Raw genomic sequence first — 21,925 nt, 5'->3', positions numbered from 1 at the left:
TTTAACTAAGAGTTCTAAGAACTCTTACTCAGGATCCAGTTCCATCCATAGTTGTGAGTTTAAGTTAACTCGGAGTTGAAATCGGTTCATTTTCAATTAGTTAACTCTGAGTCAAATCTTATCTCACGACTGTGGAACTGGGTCTAGAACTGTGGAACCGGATCGTGCGGTGACCTAAAAGTAATCTATATTCGAATTTACAACTGGAACTGAAGATCAACAGATTTTATCGTTTAAAATCGTAATTTTCTTATTGGTAGATTTTCACGTCAAACTGCGCGGTTGGAACACGCATAGAATTCCGTCTTCGATAGTCTACACGGCTCGCTACAAGAAACTCGACGGGTGGGATTATGACTGGTAGCTGGATTTATTTGTATGTACACACTGCAAATATGGTCGCGAAATAAATCAGCGCGCGAACGCAGCCCTCATCAGGTAGCAGAACAATATCTCCTGCGGCAAGTAAACGTTAGAAGTTTTATGAATGACCTCGGGTTCGTTCGCCGTGTAGCTAAAAGCAGACGATCGCTCGTTCCTTTGAAGCAGTTTAACAAGACAATTTGCGAAGGAGGTAGATTCATAAATTTCATGATCCATTATCTTCGCGTTTGAAGTCTCGGGGATCATGCTCTATCGATGATTTCGATCAGCGAACGTGACATGTGTGCCTGCACGTGGGCAACTTTAATCATATCCACCCCCCTTCGCATTCTCGTCGATGAGATAGCTTTTTCGCGTCATAAAAATGATGCGATAATCTTCCTCGGATTCTCGAAACGGACAAAATGGCAGATTGTTTTTAAAGCCGATGATAGGGTGGGATTAGATGGACACGCGTTGGTATGGTTTATTCATTTGTTTAAGCTCAAATTCGTCGACTAATTTAAAAAGGTAAGCGCCGAGTTGAACATTGCATCTATCCAGGTGATAAGGGCGCTATAGAAATAACTATTACTATTACTAAACAAGAGAACTAACTTGAAAGTTTATTGACGCCTTGAAATACAACACACATTTTGTTTCGGTCCACAATAAAAAAGTTGATATTAATTATATACACATGTAATATCAAGGATCAATAAAGTTATTTTAGATTTGAATATATCAGTAATTGAATTGAATTGATCGGCAACCAGTCTAACCCTGATATATTGGTGACGTAGCACACATCCTCTCAAAAAAGTTATAAAATTTTTTAGAAATAAAAAGAGTTAAGAACTATAATTATCGAAATTTATCAAAAATGAAATAAGAGTTACGAAATATGTTTAGTTACAAAATAAATGCCAAAATTCACAATTGTAACTGTTATTTTGAAACACCAATATTGATGACGTATAGTGCACATCGAATCACACAGAACCCCTCATATAACGCATATTAGGTATCGATGTATATATACATTAGTGTTTTAGGGCGTCAAAAAAGGTTTCGTAGTTGGAGAAATATTTTTTTTCACGGATTCGATAACACACGGGTCTTCGTTAAAAGGGATCACCCCCGTTAATAACGACGAAATGCTATATAGATAATGATTTATCTAATAGATATCACGAAAAAGCCGTACTGATAGGTAAAATAGCCAGTCTACCCCGAGGGACTCCGTTGGTCGTCGCAAAAACGTCGCTGATAACTCCCGATGTAGGCGATTTAGACGAGCTATTTAACAGATTGATGAGGAATCTACATAAGACAGATTTGAGGCCAAACACTGACAATACCGAACAGCCTCGTTGACGACGCGTAGCCGAATGGAAATTCCTATATCACCTTCATTGTTTGAGTGAAAATTTAATGCCTTTAGACAGCCGGGCTTCTCATTTTGCGAGCTTTCCGATTATTCCTTAGCCGGCAAAAATTGCTCTTTAGATATTCCGCGTATCCGCGAATAAGAACTTTCCACGAATTGTTTTATTTTTCGATACTATTTCTGTGATGATGGAATGCTATATAGCTTTTCGATGCGCTATTCAATACACGTTTAGAAATATATTCGCTGAGCAGTTTTTATTTAGTTAGAAAAAATACGTGCCTTAATAAGAAATGATTCCGATAAATACGATATAATTCTTCTAATACGTGGAACTGATAATTGAAGTTTTAAAAATGAGAACGTTAGTTATTTTCCTATATATCGATAACAATGGTAAAAATCCTGAGGACATACGAAAACATTTCGGATCATATTGTCTTATCTCGTTTCTGGAAGTTTTGAAATTAGAATATGTTCATTGTCGTACTACGGAAACGTTCTTTCGTTGGGAGTTGATTTGAAATAATTCGAAACAGGCCGTATAGAATTTTCAATTTCTCAATAAATGTTTTAATCGTCGATGTTTCAATTGCGCCGTTACGATAAAAATGCCGTACTTCGCTCTTTCAAAAATCTGGGTTCGTCGATTGTTAATGCCGAACGCATATACGTACATACGTGTCACTTCGCCGTCGCTTTGCAGACGATACCGAGGTCTACTTGACGGTGGCGGTTCGAATGCCTTTTTGTACGATCCAATCAGTATCCTGTGTTGCTGGATGCTTGAAACATCTTGCTACGGAAATTGCGATAGAGTTGATGGCCCAATAAGAGATATGAAAACGCAAACTCAATCGATTCGCCGACACATGAGCAGTACAGAGAGAAAGGGAGAGAAAGAAAGAGCGAGCGAGCGAGCTGATGAACCCCCTAGCTCCCACCACAGACTGCATTGAATAGCGTGCGTTCATTATTTCATTATTAAATCAAGCAGCGACGAATCAATGCTGTTACAAATAGGACTTGGTTTTCAAGTGTGTTGTATTAATAGCTATACGCGGGACTTGATATAGAAAATGTGTTGTCACCAACTGATTAACGGCGAAGATTTGTATTTGTATTAATATATATGCACAGCGAAAATGTCAGAATCGCTATTATTATCATTATGGATGATATACTTATCTATATAATATAAATATCACTTTAATGACGCGCATGCGTTTTATTGGGTTTCTGTTTAGATAATTTCGCCTTCAGAGATATTAGTTCATCGCTTATGACGACGCCGATGACGATATTGTCAAACCGTTTAGAAATAGAGAGGGTTCGTTGTTTTTTCTATCCCGATTGATAATAATGACATTAGCAGCCGACACGGTTCTTCACGCAGTCATCGGTGTCCGCCGCGGCGCAACTGACGACGCGTTGTGCGTGTGTGTGTGTGCGTTGTGTTTACTCGAAATTGCCTTTCTCGGCAAATCGAGAAGACGCAAAGTCAAACACAAGTGATTATTGACATAATGCTGCGTTAGTCTAACCAAGACGGATAAAGCTTGATTTGTGTCAAACATTACGCTCCGCCTGCAGCTTCAAGATTGTCGTTACAAAAGTAGTAGCTGCATTTGACAATCACCTGCCGAACACGGTGTAGCGTTCGTACATATGCGAGCTGTTAACACTCTCCGGGCGCATTTTCTGGTTACCGCCGAGGATTCAAACGTACGCGCACGCGAACGGACGACACCGAGCGAACACGGAATCGAATTTTGAAAATCTGCTAACTCGCGTTTGTGTCCGAAATTCCACAGCTATCTTATCTCTCGGGCCTTGTTGTGATGAATATATACGCTAAGTAGGGAGATAAAAGAAAAATGTTGGCACACCGTTGGACTCGGGGAGTGTTCTCGTACGATTCGGTATTTGTTTTATCTCGTCGGAGTTACGGTTGCAAGCGATTTTGCAAGTATGAATCAACGCCTAAAACGAGCGGCGTGTAATATCGTGATATATATTACTCGCCAGATTGTGAACGGTTGGAGACGATAAGATGAAAACTGGACCGAGCCGACTGACAGAAGTTTCTTTACGGGCGAATATTCTCAACACCAGCCGATGGTCGCGGTGTCGTTAGCGTACTATTTGTCTCCGTAGCAAAATGGTCAAGACATATAGATTACCAGCAGCGATTCTTAACAACAGTAGCATTTATCACTATATCGGTGACGAGTTCGGATTGGTCTATCGGTCGCCACCTTGAACTAGTATTTTGTCGTCGAAGAAATGCGTCGAGCATCTCGACTAGCGAATTAAAGCGCAAAAATCGTTGTCAATTCGCTCCGAATCGTTCGATATCTTATTTAAAAAAAAAAACGCGCGTCGGAAAAGGGTTTCATTTAATATATACGTATGTGGTATCGTCACCGGAGGATCAAAAAGCCGACATATATACACAAAAACGTTACTGATGACCGCGACCGGCAAATTCCATACGGGCACGTCACGTCCAATATATTCACGACTTGAGTGGCTCTAATTATGAACATATTGCAAGGGATGATATGCGTTATGTTGGCATTATTCCTGTTTGTTACTGAAAGGCCTAGTAGCGCTCGACCTTACCGGCACCATATCAACCACAAGAAACTGAAAGCCGCTCGCATCGAAGCGATCAAAACTGAAATTCTAACCAAACTGGGAATCTCGCATATTCCGGATGTATCGCACGTGAACACGACGATCGAGTACAAGAGGAAAATGATCAAAATGTACAAGGAAAGTATCGCCGACAGCCGAGGCTCCGTTCACGATCTGTTCGAACCTGAACAGTTCGTGGCGAAAAGGTATCACAGTTACGTCGACACAGGTGAGTCAGTCAGTTAGTCAGTCAGTTTGCTTTTTTTCTTTTTTTTAAATTTATTGCGCATTCCTTCTTATCATCACACATCTCGAACGAACGGTAAAACCCTGGGAGAGTACTTAGGTTAATTAATTAGCGACGGCAAGGTAAACCGTGTGATTGTGTGTAGTTATAGCGCGCTCTCCGCCGCAGTGTCAGGACCATTCGCGCCATGTGTTATCGTTCCCAGGATCATCGCGCATATCACACACATCACCACCGCCGCCGCAGCAGCTATAGTGGTCGTGTAAATTCGACTCTCCCGCGCGTGTAGTAAATTTGTTCGATAAACGAGCTAATATACCGATGACTCCAAGCTGGTGGAGAACGATAAAACAGCGGAAAAAATCACCCCGATTGATTAGTGTGTATAACGTTCACTCGCGTTACGAATTTCATCGTTTTATTTTTACCGTACACTCTCTCACACACACGCAAGAGTCGATATCTTTCTAGAACGAACGTATAAGTATGTACCTATATACCCGCTTTCAAGTACCCGCGTGTCAATTACTTAAGTCAATAAATTGAACTCCAAAAACCGACGTAATATATCATCATACTTTGTCACGGATTAATACACGTGCCACGTGAGTTTTTGGGGAATGCCTTTCGCGTGACTCCGGATGTCACCATGTCCGTTCGTGATAGCCCATCCTTTAGGGCCTTCGATTCGGATCAATCAGAACACGAGTTCTCGAATCGTCGTTTAATCATTTTTCCATTGCTCAATAGATCGTTCTCTTATTTCATTCCGTAATTTCTTTGATACTTTGGTTGACGTACGTAGTAAAAAGGCCTATGTAGTTGATCTTTTTATTTCGTAAGCATTTTTTTCGTTAACATTTTTCACGAAAGAATTATAGTATAGATATAAATACAGCAAAGAATGGCATGGTCACTTAATCATATGAAAGAAGCTTTGCAAAGAAATCAAAAACTCGATCGGTTTAAGAATCGTATTTATGGGTTGGCACGCGTGAATTGCATTCCTGACGCGGCGATGTACGGAAGAAGGTTAGCAAGAAACATTGTTCGCGATTATGTTTTGAACGCTTCTCCATTCTTAGATACATTCCAGCAGTTGAGGTCGCCGTCCAGATAACACGTACGGTGGAATTTTAGAAATACCTCAGATAATTTTGACTTAAAGTCGTACGCGCACTCAAGGAAATCCACCTACGCATTGCGCAGATATCTTCTGCTCAGTGACCATGACCTCTATATAATCGTGGCGCGCCTATAGTGCCGTAGATATCGCTTTTCCGTTCAAAATGTGGGTCTAGCTGAATTACGATCGTCTAATAGCCTTCGATCTGTGGCTTTCGTTTTTAAATGCAATTTTTAACTGTTGGAGTTTTCGGTACTTTCTTTGTCGAAAGAAACAGCCGGTTTACGAACCTCAGAACAAGGCAAAATACTTGTCACATTTTTCCTGCATGTCTTAGTATTCCTGGGGTTTACGTGTACTGACTTAAATGCAAAACTAGATTCGCGATAAAATACATATACATCGGCACACATTAAGTGGGTGACATTGAGTTGAATAATCAACGTAAACATTAACGATTCTCTTCTTATAGTTCTGTGAAATTCCAGGGCAAATTACTACAGCTTTTTAACATCTCCGACACGATCTGACACTAACACAACATCATACATCATGCTTCATTAATCGTTATGGAGGTAGAATAAAATTTTAAAGAATTTTCTAAAATGGCGCAAAAATTACTATTACTACTACCAAGACGCGTAGGCCTATGAATGTTAGATAAATCTGGATTGTGATTAACTTCAAGTTTTAGTGAATTTTGCATATCGAATTGAAAGATCATATCAAATTGGAATGCAATAAGATTTCGAAGTCCCAGATCACTAAAACTTAAGACGTAACCATATGCCAGGTGATTCGCTAGGTACTTATATAGGATTCTTTTTTTACGTATACGATGCACATGATGATATCCGTACGGCGATATAGCCGGGGTCCTTCGTGTTGATTAAGGTTCAGATTGGTTAAAAGAGTTAGCGTAAATGTGATACTAGTATTTCTACTATGTGTAGTCAACGCACGCAATCACTTATTCATTGCGGAATGGCATCGTAAAAATCCGCGCAGCTAATTGCCTCATTAACCTGAGTGATGGTAACGCACAAATCGCGCTGATATTTTGTGGGGACGACTTTGGATTTCACTTCATCAAATCTTGAGTTAGGTATTCACGCTTTTCACTTGATGAATGTGTTGATGGAAGTTGCGATTTGTCTGCGGGGCTGTTTGTTGGGGGAGGGAGGGGTGTTAGTTATAGCTCGATGTGGTCAGTTGTTGTGGAATTTTCAGTTGAGAAAATGATTGTTAGAGGTTATTCATGGTACTGTTGGTTTCAGGCTGTTGGTTGGCAATATTTAGTTGTGGCACTGTTGTCTTGAGTGATTATTGAGGAACTAGTATAACTGTTGGTTGGAGGTGGAGAAAATTTTGGAATTATCTATATGGAACTGTTGGAATGAATGAGTCTAGGGAATGTTGGTCAGGGTTGTGGAACTCTTGGCATTTAGGGCTGTTAGAATTTATTCGAAGAACTGTCGGAGGAATTAGGGAAAGGAATAATCCGTAGTGAGTTAGTGAATTGTTGTTTGGAAGGCTTATTGTGTGACTGTGGTCGTAGAGGTTTGTGGGACTGTAGGGGAATGTTGTCAGGGAGCCATAGAACTTTTGGCAGACATCAGTTGTGAAACTGTGAGTAAAAGAAGTGTTGCTCAGATGGGTTTTGTTTTAGAAATAATTTTAGGACTCTTGGCTGGTGGACGGGTTGAAAGAAGGTATCGGATGATTTAGGGTAAAACAAAATCTGATAATCGTTTTCATGAACACATTCGTATAGATACTTGTATGTATATGCCGGGTTGAAAAATGTATTCGTGCTCGACTAACTGTACCGCGTTACACGTGGTTCGATTTTTCATTAGGTTGACAGAAATGCCGGTACACAATGGCATTACAGATGATTGCTGTAGAAAGTTCGTTTAAATATAGATAAAGAAGGTGTAAATTTATTGGACTCCGAGAAAAACGATTTCCTCTGCTGAGGAGGCATCGGTGTACATGTCTCTCAATGCTCTCCTTGAAATGTCACGGTTAAATCGATATTTACCCATACTATATGCAAATAATGCCTTGAAACAATAGAAGATGCTCTATGCACGGGGGAACATTTACTTTCATTCATGTTCCTGACTATTAGTAAAATAGCTGAAATATTTATTTACGTACACGAAATGAATACGTTGGTCAGGAAGGTCCGATAACCTTTTAGTGTAATTAGACATCGTATTTACGTTAAACATCCTCAAGAAAAATTAAAACGCTTATTATCACGCATGTCGCAATAAATATCTCATAGAGCAGGAAAACCTCATGATGTTTTGAAAAGTACGGAAAATGTGATCAAATGAGAATGGTTTTCGGTCGAAAGAATCGGTGTAGTGCACACTAAACAAAACAGAAAACTATTACCGCGTCACATTAGGAAATTACGACACCAGCTAGTGAGGATTTGGCGACTGATGTTGAATTAAAGCGTATCACCTTTTCCCTCAGAAGAATGGAATTAATGGATGTAAATTCTGATGTCGATGTAAGGTCGTCACGATGACAGTATATTATGTGCTCTTTGTTTTCTACATTCCTGCCATCTACGGAGGCGATAAGCGGCCTACTGTTGTCGCGTTCAAACTCAACAAGCCGCCATATTTATGTCAGATATTATGTCGACATATCGCGATATATCGCGTCAATTCGACGTGAATATGTCGACAAATCGTGACGGTTTGACGACAAATTTCGCTTTGTCGACACAACGAAATATGTCGTCAAAACGTCGCGATATGTCGACATATTCACGTCGAATTGACGCGATATATCGCGATATGTCGACATAGATATGGCGTTGGAACGCGGCAACTGAAGGCCCTTTATCGCCTCCGTGGCCATCGATGAAAGCCAGCGAAATTAGCCCCGATTAAAGGATCGGAATAGAGGCATCGGTGTTTAGAACTACTCCCACGATGTTGACTGATGTTCTTTTATGTGTACCGGTACATCATATATCCGGCGATGCGATTAGCAATTGGCAAACCCGGTCAGGATAATGATAATTTGGCCGAAACTTATGATATCACGGCCACTATTATCTATCAATCTATTGTTGGTTCAACCGTCGGATGTCAATCTGCCGCATTTCATTTCAATTACGTGTCCATCCCATACCGTACCCTAACATATACTTGTATGTTAACGGGAAAATGCCGTGTATAACCCCTCTCCCACTTACGCTCCCATTCAGGAACTACGGACAATTTTGATGTAAATTCTCCGTCTTGTGGCGGGAGCACACGTTAACTTCCTTGTTTTGCTCTTGCTCATTTGGCTTTACGCCAGCTCACTCAAAAATAACTAGAGGGCATTGCTAATGACTTAAAAACGACGGGCTCGAAATAACCGAACAGTACTGATATCGTATCGTGAATGTGTAACGCGGATTAGAACAGTTTGATTTATTTACGAACTGATATGATATTTCACGAGTGATCTAAGAAAACGCATAATAGTTCAAGATGAGGGAAGCATTACCGTAACAAGAAAACTAACTTCAAGGTTTATTGCCACCTTGAAAAATTACACTTATCTTAGTAAGGATCAATAAAGTAATTTTGGATTTGAATATATCAATAATTACTTGAATTGACCGGCAACCAGTCTACTCCGATATATAGATGATGTAGTGCACATCCTCTCAAAAATAATCATTAAAATTCATCAAAAATGAGATAGTTATGAGAGTTATATAATATATCTAATTACAAAATAAACTCAGAGATTCACAATTTTAATTGTTATTTTTGAAACGCCAATATCGATAGCGTAGTGCACATCGACTCACACGTACCCCTTAAATAACGCATACTAGGTATCAATGTATATAAATATTATTGTAACGGTTTTTACGGCGTCAAAATACTTAAATCAACTTTACTAAATCAGCAAAACTCTTGTTATTCGACGCTACGGTATTGTTTTTTCAGAATCACGCAACAAAAATTTGGAAGCAATGCCTTGGTATACATATAATATATTGATTACCATATTTATGATTAACCGTACTTGAGTACACCGCATTCGGAAAGCTCCTTGACCGTATCACAACGGTCATCAGAATAGCATCGACCAAAAATATACAAGATCTTATATATGTTGATATCATATGCCAATCTAGATGCCTGGTAAATAACTGATCACCTTTCATTAAGAGATCTGTGGTTCAGGCTAGTTGGAAGACTTGTACTTCAATTTGAAAAAAAAACAAATAATACAGTATTCAGCCGCCGTTCACACAACTATATCTCTACTTTGATCTCCGATTTCAAAATCAAACCCCTGTTTCGCTCCCGGCAGGTGTGGTGGGTTTGCAAGGACACCAAATCAAAGCAAATCAAATCAAACGAAATCTATGAATTAAATACCTTAAGTCAATCCCTATTTCTTTTCATAGTAGCCAACGTTTCATTCTAATTATTGTACGTCAGTATTTGAATTTTCACGCCAATCATACGACGATGAATCAAAATCTGATTGCTCCACCCATAAAGACAATCCCCATTTCCAGTAACTAGAAAATGAAGCCTTTGTGAGAACGCGTGGGATCGTTAATCCGGATGCAGAGCTGCCAACTGTTCCTGGTTTTCAGTATTTTTTACTGTTTCATAACAAAAGAATACTGATTTGATTTGTGTGATGCATACAAAAAATATGAAAGATGTTACTGGGGTCCTTCCATTGATTAATGATCAATATGAACATTTTGTTACTGGAAAAATTCAACTTCTTGCTGAAGTTCAACTTCAACCTTTGCATATGTGATTATCATTAAGCTTATTAATTCCTTTCTTGACAGGGCAATACCCCATCAGGCACATCTCCCAAGGGCTTGGGGTTGTCATCTTATTCATGTACCTATGTACCTAAGAAATTATAACTAAAGAAATTATGTTTATAATGTTGTACATATTATCATTCATTCATGGCACTTAGTGCTTGGCAGCTCTGCGGATGAATTGGGATGATTATCTTTATGGTTGTTTTGATCTTTTCCTGGTTTAAGTTGTTCCAGAATACTTGTTGTTTTTCGTGCCAATTTCTGCACTGTATATAGACGAATGAAACAATGAATCAAACAGTTGGAATAGGAGTTAATTGCTTCAATTGTCACCAACAGAGATATCCGCCTACATGAATGCGGGGTCGATCAATTTTCAAAATCAGTTGGACGGCTATCTGATGTTGGGCATTTTTCTTGTTCGCAGCTCGAATTGCGAACGCGGTTAATTTTGTCGCATTTTCAATTCTTATTAATTGACGAACGGCATGCAACACTCGGCTGCGGTAGATTGATGCGTTTATAATGGAGAGTAGTTCATTTATGAATTTCCGATGACGCACTGCTGGCACCTTTTTTTACGGTGTTTAGTTTTGATTTTTACTTTCTAGAGACAATTTGGACACAACCAAATTATATGATATGAGGTCATCAAATCGGTAATAGACTCCTTCGACGAATATGATTCAAAATCTCCATGGTGTTACTTACGTACATATGTCTGTAATGCAAAAAAAAACATGTTGCAGTAAGCTAAAACTTAATGGTACTCGTGGAACAAGAAAACTAATTTGAAAGTTTATGGACGCTTTGTTAAATAACATATATATTGCTAATAGTGTCGACCATAAATAGTAGTATATAAGTTATATAATATGAACGATCATAAAGTTATTTTGGTTTTGAATGTATCGACAATTGAATTGAATGACCGGCAACCAGTCTAGCCCCGACATATCGACGACGTAGTGCATATAATTCGTGAAACATATGATATGATGACATATCTTAAATTGCAAAATAAACGCCAAGATTCATATTTGTAATTGTTATTTTCAAACGTCAATATACGTAGTGCAAATCAACTCACACCGACACATACTAGGTATCAATGGTATATAAACATTATTGTTACGGTTTTTACGGGTTCAAAGAATGAGAGACCTTTTTTTAAAATCCTCTTAGAGGTTCTTATGAATATTACGACAAAATTCGTTTGTATAGTTCATTGAATGTGCTACATCTCTATTTCCGACGGATTTTGACGCCATCTTCCTGTTTTTCGGCTTGAGCTTATTCCGCTGTTCCGGTGACACTTAAGGTCATCACGGAATTATTATCTTCATTTTGCATATAGATGAATTCATTCGGACAATAATATACGTTTATGCAAATACAAAAAAGGCTATAGGCGATACATAAATTGTATGTTTCTTTCAGTTAATTCACTGTTTTCTAAACTGGCAACGTAAACTTGAGAAATGAATTAAAAGTTTTAAAAACAACGGCGTATTAGCCATAAAAATGCACACGGTGCAGGGAAACACAAAGACATGAGAACGTATTTCTGTCTTTCAATGTTTCCCTGCGTTTTGTGCGGTTTGGCTTACAGTTCGCTAACACTTGAATAAACGATGTGCATCGTGCGTATCATGACTATTATAATAAAATGAGGGAAGTTTTTACTCGTTTTTCGATAAGACACAATTTTCTAGACTGCTTTCAACTGATAGCACTTGCTAACGAAGCGAATTATCAGTGAACCCCAAATTTGGGCGAGACGTCAACGAATTGTGATTTCCTAATTCGGAAATATGACATCATCCGGTTTCCGGTGAGCGAAAAATGTCTATGATCAAACATAAATGTACTCTGATTAATAGGGTTGTACGGTTTTATACTTTTTTGCCAGGTAAGTGCATTTGCATACAAGGAAAAATATTACTTATCTTTTGATAACCGTTGAATCGAAAAATGGCGCATTATGGAAGAAAACTGCGCTGTAAGAGATTTTGTTTTGCTGCGTCTTCATTTGAGTTCAATCTGATTTTCGAATGATGTCAATTAATAAATAGATAGTGATATTATACTATATGACAAATTCTGCTAAGACATGTAACCGAAGTGCGGGTTCTATCACGAATTAGAATTAATTTCACACCTTTGAAGTTCAGTTGGAATATTGATCTAGAATATGGCCGCGGTCCTTGAGAAAGCCTCGATCGAAGAGAAAAGTAAATATTTGGCAAGCAATTCCTCGCTGATCTAAGGCTTAATTTCATTTTCGATTATCCGCCGCGGCAGACCATCGGCAGCGGGTTTGCTTGCGTCTGACGTTGTGTTCTGATGGACACTTATGGAAGTAACGCATTTCCCATTTCGATCACGTCCGCAGAAATTGGGCAGTCTTTGATACAGTGGCCGCGCGGTACCTGCGCTAGCATTAGCGTGCAGTGCCTGGGAAAATAAATACTCTGTTTGAATACAGAGTCCGCTCAACATCCCACTGCGCGGATTTTGAGGTATTTCTCGGATCGATCAGGACGAAGGCACTTCGTATTACATTCCTAATAGCCCTCTTACTCATGGCGCGAGAGGGAGAAGGAAAAATGTAACGATTGCTAGAGAACGGTGACATTTGCATCGCTTCGTAAACCGAAGTCTTTCTAGCAGCCGAATATATCGAATCGCTCGGGGAGAATGCGCATCTGTATTTCTTTGTGCTATCGTTTCTTTTTTTCGTTGAAAACTTTTCTGACGTTAGAAAATTTAGAAACACGTTTACAAACTGAATGATCTAATGATACATGAATAGTTTGAATAACCATGTGAGCGTCGACCTTTGGCCTTTTGTAGGAAGAACGCAGCAGCCTTTCGGCCATCGGTTTTGGTCTTAAAATAGGGATTCACACTTTATTTCATTGGTCGAATTCGTTTGATTTGCTTCGATTTGGTGTCCCTTAGAAACCCACCATTCCTGCCGGCAACGAAACGGGGGGTTTGATTTTGAAATCGGAAATCAAAGTTCAGATATAGTTGTGCGATCGGCGGTCGAATCTAAGGAATTTTTTGTTTCAATCGAAGAACATAATTGGAAATTTTCGGTTCCAGTTCATTTAAACAATCATCCAACTTGTTTGAATCGGCAATCGACTCGATGTGGGTTAACTTTGTTGGCTTCCTTATTTCATACATCAAGATCCCTTACGCACAAGGTTGGAGATCATTTTGTTCATTTGTATATTATTTTAGTCGTTTGCCGCGTGGGCCATCGGTTTTAGCGTGACTCCAATCCAGAGGTTCATGGGTCCAAATCCTGAAGGGGCAGAGATTCTTGGTCGATGGTTTTTCTTTTCTAGGGGGGCCACTAGCCAACTAACAACGTCCTGTATAGTAGCTGTTAAGTGGGTTGAGGGATAAAAACGTTCGTTTTATGCTTTCAATTCTTTTTCAGAAGTTGACGCATATTGTCATTCGTAAATTTAGTGTTCCTTTTGTAATTGCTGATTCTAGAACTCAAATATCTAGCTCAATATCATAATAGTTGCTAATTTTCATACTCAAAATGATGATGAATCATAAGGCCCAGCGCGCACAGCAGACATAAACTCCCAACACGAAACTTTCCTGGCTTGTTTCGTGACTTATATGTGCGTTTCTCTAAAACACGAAACACGTCCATCGAAACGTACGCGTTGTGCGATGGCGGGCGAATCGAAACACCGAAACACAAACATCCAAATCTGTTTCTTGTTTCGGATTTATTGCCTGCTGTGTGCACAATATAGGCTTAACCGACACATTTCACGCGCGATGATCAGCGGAATATCAAAATGAACATTTGTAATAAACCGCATAAAATTCATACGTTATGAAATGATCATATCGGTACTACATATTTGTTTGCTCTGTTACAGGCCTCCACGGGAAGAAGAGGGACCCAGTATCATTGGGCACAGGTCAAGTGGGTCCCGTGATCCAATATGGTTTCAACGGGCACGGGTGACCCACCACATAATAGGCCGCTTTAAAATGCTCCTACACGTACAATGAATTAATAAGTCGGAAGTTCTACTTTTAAAAATCACCCGTGGTTTCCACGGGCTTTCCGCTAGTTTGAGATAATCCTGTTGAGCCGTCAAACTCCTCGATATCTCGTTTTGCCTGTTATGCGGTATATAATTTGCGTTCGGGTGTGGAGGTGTTTGGAGTGGTTTTGCATCTTCATTAACACATAATTCTTGGTGTGGAATTGTAGAATAACGTTGGCGCGCGTTCGGTTTCATATTTCTGTAGAATGACGGAATATCGACGCCCAATAACGAACGGATAATCTTTCCTAATTTCGCCGACTGTTGCGACTACGGTTGAAATTGCTATAAATTCTTGTTTGAAATGCGACCGCGCGGCTTTCGTAAAAGTTTCTCAAAAGTTTTTCTGTTTTTTTTCTATTTTAGGTGAGCCGCCATATATGGTGAAAGATGAGTTATGGCGTGAGTCGAAACAGTCAAGGCATTTCTTTCAAATAAACATTTCCATGCCGGACAATGCAAACCGAGAGATTTACGTATCGTCTGCCGAGTTCAGGATATACAAAAATCACGTGTTTCCGTACAACTTAAAGGATAAAACTAACTTCGGTAAGCGGGTGATTTTGAGTGCGTATCTATTGTTGACACCGGTCGAATCGGAATTCAATCAACCGATCCGGCGACTGATTACCTCAAAAGTGACGTCCCTGTTGGAAACCGGCTGGGAGGTTATCGACATCAAAGAAGCGGTGCAATTCTGGATCGAAAATCCGCGCAAAAACTACGGATTAGAAATTTCGTGCGATTCGCAAGACATGAGTCAGTTGTTGCAGTTTTATACGAGTCGCAAGACGACGAGAACTCCGACAAGCAACGAGTATTATACGAAGCGTAAAACGACTCGGCAGGCGTTACTGCCGACTCTCAGTGTTTACACTCACGAGAAAGAGATACTAGGTCGAGTGAAACGGAGTCCTATCAAACATGACTGCAGACAGGGCGACGGCGAGTCGAGGTGCTGTCGGTATCCGTTATGGGTATCGTTCAGCGAAATCGGCTGGGACAATTGGGTAGTTGCGCCCGAGGGCTACAAGGCCTACTACTGCGACGGCGTTTGTCCGCATCGGTACAAACCGGCGCATACGTTCGCGGGCATTAAATCGGCGATTCACGTGATGAACCCGGCGGCCGCCCCGGCGCCGTGCTGCACGGCCACGAAGCTACGTCCGTTGAATCTCCTCCACTACGACGAACACGGCCAGTTATCCGTGAGCCTTTATTCAGATATGGTCGTGCAAGAATGTCGATGCGCGTGATACGACATATCGATAGGTGCGAGATGGATTGAACACTGTGATCATTGCTACTCTTGGGTGGAAATATAGAGACGCGTGCAACGGAGCATCACTGGTGGCCCACTGCCTACGAGCTGAACACTTGTAACGAAAATAAGGCTACAGCCGTGATATTTTAATACGTACACTGTGAATTCCCTGAATTATTTATAAATTATTTATTTTTGGTAAAACTATTTATTAACTTATTTTGTAAAAATGTAATAATAAGTGTCCATACGAACAAAACGAGGTGTATATATTGTACATGGTTGAAAAAACGTGGAATCTCAAAAATGAAGGTTTAGAATAATATGTAAAAATGTATGTAACCAGTTATATAAAGTAAGCACTGCCATTTTGCTGTCAAGAAGCCATATGATACACACGCACTCACACACACACAGAAAATAACTCGGAAGATTATGTCAAAAGAACATAGTAGCCAGTTGTAACTACATGATTTGCGATGATGATTGTTGAATAGATTTGATTTCGTTGTATCGTTGGCCGAAATAATTTGAGCCTCATTCGATTTGCGTCATTGCATGTCGTAAGCAATTTTTCAAGAGCATCGTCATGTCGATGGTTATTCTACGTACTAGTAGTCGGACAAAAAGATGCGTCGCTCACTACCAATCACCCCGCCAAACTATCGTGTCACCGACAATCAATTTTGATGGCGCAATCGGCATTATATTTCCCGTTCGGTATTGGTTTTTCGGGAAATTTCGTATTATTTGATCGCATGACGTGAGAAGAAAATGTGCCGTTATAATTTTCGTTATCGATCGGTGCCATTTGTACGGACACCTTAAACATGCGGGTGTGAGGGCTATGGGCGAAACAAGAACATCTTCGCCCATTTTCCGAGCGTGTGCTTGGGCAAACTTCGGTAATCGGAGTTAGTCGACTATAGTCGAACCGAATGTCAGTTAGTGGGAACTATATGTTCCGGAAATGGTCTACCACGGGAATGAGCACGGTCGCTATAGTTCGGATTTAGGTTCAAGATGGCCGACATTGTGAAATACTAAGTGCGTTCGGTTATCAGTTCCGACCACTGGTTGACTAGCTACGAAAACCGCATTTCGCCCTGGCTACCTTTTTGTGGTTTGGACCGTCATGAAATCAAAGTTTTGAAGGTCAGAATATTTCCTCAATTGACGAATGGTTCACGTTTCGTCGGGGTTCTGTCGGCGCCAACACTTCAATTCGATTTGTATTAAATTCGTTAAAGAGAACACACGACACGCGAACACGTCGTGCGATGCGAGAATGCAACTGATTATCGGTTTCGGGGTGAAAACCGTTTTTCGCGCGGCGTTATCACATCAGATGCCTTCATTGCTCATTTCACTGTAACGTAATTCCCCGATACATTGGAAGGGAAATCAGTGCGAACGCGGCCACGCAAGCGGAAAAATAAACTAATCTATGTTGAGTACGAGAGTCGGCTGGTGCAATGAATTGACCACATGTCCCACATCAATTTGTTATCGTCTGAGGGAGATTGATTTTTTTTCTGGCCGTTGACAATTAGGTTTCAGCGCCTCCGAATTGCCTGGGAAAAGGTAATCGCTTCGCAAGCCAGCCGCGCCGGAATTCCGCGAGCTCGTGACGAATAAAAACAAAATGCGTCTACCGTACTACAGTCCTTTGTCCTTAAAAAAAGTATTCTAGCGCATTTTTACGACGAAAATTCAGAAAAATATATCGGATAGAATTCTGTTTCTCAAAACATGAAATTCTTCGGCCTGAGAATGTCTTTGATGTCTAATAGGTTCTCGAATATTTCCTATGACCCCGATCACAGGCTGTCTCCTAAATGATTTAACATTGTAACTAATTTGGCTCCTGGCTATCTGTGCATTTGTTTACACTCGGAGCTTAGACAACCTATGTGATGATTACATAGCAACAAAATAACACCGTATATATTCATAGTGATATGTTGTATATATAATGTATATATACTTATTATTGCTATCACGAATTATGTACCAAACGACCATAACGCCCGCGAATAAGTTTTGTGCCTTCATCGGCCAAAAATAAGAAAATTAAGTAGACCATTGATGAACACTTTGACTTTATTATGATTTCGAGAAAGCTGAAGATTTGGATTGGTTTATCGGACGCTCAGTAATTTTAGAATACGAGGAAGTTACGGTATTTGCGGTTTACCACATTGCATTTAAAGTCTGTAACACAAACCAAAGTTAAGTGTTTCGAAAAATATACAAAGAATCCTATCAGTAGATATAATTAGCCCGCTTGTCGATTTGTATTGGCGAAATAGTTTTTGATCAGTAATGTCTGCTCTGAAGTATCGCAGCCGACATTGATGGCTCTGTTGCGGAGCGCGCTCATCGAATAATTTCGCTAATAACGAACGCAATCGATTCTTTTTTTTTCGTTCTCAATACTTCTTGGACATTAATATTCTTACGGGGATATCTTGTCTTTGGTAGTAGATTCTCGTCTCGTGTTATAGACGGGTCTCGCTTTGAATGGATGGGTTCGGTAGCCGGCGCCTTTGGGACACATTATCAGCGAAGTGCAGATGCGTTTTGCTCGAAATTGCGTATTTCGTTGCGAACAGATTATCGACCACCAGCCGTGTCCAATTCTAAATACACGTCGAGTTCGTTGTTAGATAAATTCGCATCATTCTGGCATGGATTTTGTCGTTCTCCTTAATAGACATCTCTTCAATCTAGGAATAATGTACGCAGCTCCACAGCTGCTTTGCTATATAAGAACGTGTACAAATATATGTCAACAATTTTTTACTCATTAAGTAAATGCGAAAAAATGCTAAGTATATCTATAGCCATAATAACGACGGATGTAACCGGGTGTAGACTGAAAATATTTTTGATAGTCCCGTTATCCAGAAAATGTATACCCTTTGTTTATTTATCATCATTCAATTCTTTCTTATCAATCGTATTTTTTTCATTGCATACACAGCGTTATCTGTGGCGCATTAAATCTAAATGTCATAGCTGGCAAAATGGAAAGATACTTATAGCTCGATGGGGTACACGCACCTCTACTGTGGCAATCAAGGATTCCACGTATGGCAGGCGAGGATCCACCAGGTTCGCTAGTAGCTACTCAGTCTTCCTTCAACATTTCATTTAAAACTGAATGAACTTTTTCCTAAATAAATCAATTGAAAACTATTCCTATATCTGAGTAGATGAACGTATTGTATATTTGGTAGGTCTTTTGATAATATACGGATTCGGTAGTTTAAAAATCTAGTTCAAACCAATTTTGACAACGTAAGGCCGACGAGTGTTCGTCGCGCCATCTGGTTGGACAGCGGGTCCTCCATAAATGAGGATTCGATTTCGGATATTGCGACGATGAGTTCAAAGGCGTGTCAAATTTACTATGGCTTCGACGTCTCACGGAAGCCCGTGTAAGGAGGATATTTGACCTAGAAATCTGATCCTGATCTTTCGGCAGTGTACTCCCACAAGCCGTATAGAAGTCGAATTTTCCAGGAATTCGTGTGCAAGCGTATATTTCGTGTGCTCGATAAACGACGTTATGAGAGCCACTTCGTTGAATAAGCTAATCGGTGAATTATTAATTAGCGATGTTATGGGTTATTTTTTTTCATAACGATTCTAAAGTTTACTGCCGTGTTACACTAGTCACCTACATAGTAATTCGATATAGCTTTAAAAATGGATGAATTACCCGGTTCTCGTTAAGTGGTCAAAAATCCAGCATAAAATCCTTGTAATCAATTCGGTGGACAAAAGAAACGAAATATTTTCATAGAGGCTGTGAATTGATTTTGTAGTATCCGTCTGCGCACACATTCCAGTAAATTTCGTCACGTGATCCATACCTTTTGCACAATATCTACTTCCTTTAGAATCAATATAGAATATGTATCTAATACAAACGACGTATCTAACCCAAAACCCTAAACCCGACTAAAAACTGTGAAAGTCCTTCACTCAAGGCTACATAAATGGCTAAGGGTTATTGTCTTTGTTTTGCCGATTTTCAACCGCAACAATCTTTTATCGATGGACACCAATACGCGTGTAAAAGGCAGTGTTGCGTATTATTTCCATACATATTTGAGGTCGTTGAGTGTGGTTCTTGGTATCTTTCATTTCCGTCGATCGATTGACTTCGGAAAGGCGTCATATTACAATATCACACTTTGCCACTAGATAACGTACGTATCGGTCACCTTGACCTAGGGTTGCTCTAGATGTTTTTCGTTGGATGATGTACGATGTTGATCAATTGTTAAAATACACATAATTGTTAATACCTTTTTTATTATTTGTTGAACATGAAATACGGATATATTGATAATAATATCATGCATTCATTAGACTACACTGCTAGTTATGATCGTCTGCAATTGTAAAAAGATGTATAATTGTTTAGAAAAAAGTCGGGAGATATTTTGTCAAGGCAAACTTTAAAGCGTTCAGAAGAAGTATTTTGAGGCTTTTTAAGCTTAACAAAAATGATACCTCGTTTCTCCTAATCGGCTGGGTCATTTTTGTAAAATTCAACGAAATTTGTCAGTTCACTTCTATAGCTGGTGTGTTATGGTGAGATTTACAACGATTACAAAAAGGTATTGTATAGGCTAGATAGGTGGCCGGCGGGGTCAACTTTTAGGCTTAGCAGAAAGGAGAAACAAGGTATCCATTTCGTTAGCCTTAATTCTGAATTATCTAGTTCGATGGCATACCTTGAACGTTGATATAGGCTATACGTGGAAACTGAGAAAAAAGAATTACGCTAGATTGGTGCATACTTTGCCAGTAAATGCAAAAGAATTTACTATTTGAAAAGAAAAGTATGATGTCATTTACGTTTCTGTGCTTTTGAGTGCAAAAGTATTTTGTTGTTGCCAATGGACAATAAAAGAAAATAAGGGATCGTTTGCATATAACTTTCGTTGTTAATTTCAGTTTTTTTCTTAGGTTTTATTTTTTCTTCCGTGAGGTCAGTATCCGCAGTGGATTTTGTGCCCATTTTCACATCTTTGAAAACAATTTAGGCGAGGTATCAAAACTATGTGGGAACCGCGCGATTTTTTCAATCTCCATAACCGATGCAAATAAAAACCGAACAAGCTGTACGATTTCTTGGCCAAGCATTTTGCTTATATAAAAAAGTTGTAGTGAGCTTTATTCATCAAAGATAAAATAAATATATTTCAAGTGCAACGTGAAGACAAGGATAAGTAAGTAAATTCTATTATTAAATGGCGTGCTGAAACGTAAAGAATTTGCTCGTAGGCGAGAATTTTGAGAGCCCCTTCATTTCGAAGAAGTAACAGATACTCGAACATCTCGCATAAAATAGGACCGACCGTTTTGATTGTAACAAGTGAGTGCGGGTGAGTATTATTTTCGAGAGCACCTGTTACGCGTTCGCAGAATTTTCCGAGTCTATTAAGAACTAATTTCGGCGTTTCGATCACGGAATTATCTTGCTCGAAAGATAAATTATGACAGACGGTACGATAGCTACGCTAGATTACGTAGACGACTTATCTATAATGAGATCGCTGTTGATTTTACTTGCGACCGTTCGGAAAGAGATTTCGCTCATTTTATACGCCGCATCTGGTCGGTCGCCCGGTGGCGTTGCGGCCCTACGGGGAAATTAGTGCGGAATGTGATGAATTCAGATCCTTTTGTGTATCATATTTATCTTACAAAAATAAGAAAAATTATGGTATTCTCCATAAGTTTAGAATAAACTGCAGTGGATAAGAGACAAAATACATCGCCGTAGGCCCGTACACCACAGACCCGGACTATCATTGCGGGGCATATAGCCCAGTACGGCCGGAAATTCACCCTGTCGCAGTGAACAAATTCTAAAAATTAAGAAAGGTTTTAAAAATACTTTTTTCCGGATATATCTAAGAGAGACATAAAAAAAATCTGGCGACATCTTTCGGATAA

The 21,925-nt window shown here is 39.6% G+C and overlaps 1 protein-coding gene across 1 annotated transcript; it reads left to right on the top strand.

The window, feature by feature from the left end:
* The first annotated feature begins 4,294 nt into the window (after positions 1 to 4,294).
* On the top strand, positions 4,295 to 15,938 carry LOC141900048 (growth/differentiation factor 8-like). Its single transcript, XM_074786755.1, has 2 exons — positions 4,295 to 4,622; positions 15,049 to 15,938. The coding sequence occupies exons 1-2, from the start codon at positions 4,295 to 4,297 to the stop codon at positions 15,936 to 15,938; spliced, it is 1,218 nt and encodes a 405-aa protein (XP_074642856.1).
* The last annotated feature ends 5,987 nt before the right edge of the window (positions 15,939 to 21,925 follow it).

This window comes from Tubulanus polymorphus, chromosome 2, assembly GCF_964204645.1.
Source record: "Tubulanus polymorphus chromosome 2, tnTubPoly1.2, whole genome shotgun sequence".
In the NCBI taxonomy this organism is placed as follows: domain Eukaryota; kingdom Metazoa; phylum Nemertea; class Palaeonemertea; order Tubulaniformes; family Tubulanidae; genus Tubulanus; species Tubulanus polymorphus.
Note: the sequence above shows the minus strand (reverse complement) of the source record. Positions and strands in the feature narration are given on the sequence as shown.

Excerpts from the sequence above, each read along its gene's own strand:
- LOC141900048 (XM_074786755.1), top strand. The coding sequence starts at position 4,295 with ATGAACATATTGCAAGGGATGATATGCGTTATGTTGGCATTATTCCTG. Across the intron at positions 4,623-15,048 it reads TCACAGTTACGTCGACACAG|GTGAGCCGCCATATATGGTG; the intron begins GTGAGTCAGTCA and ends TTTCTATTTTAG.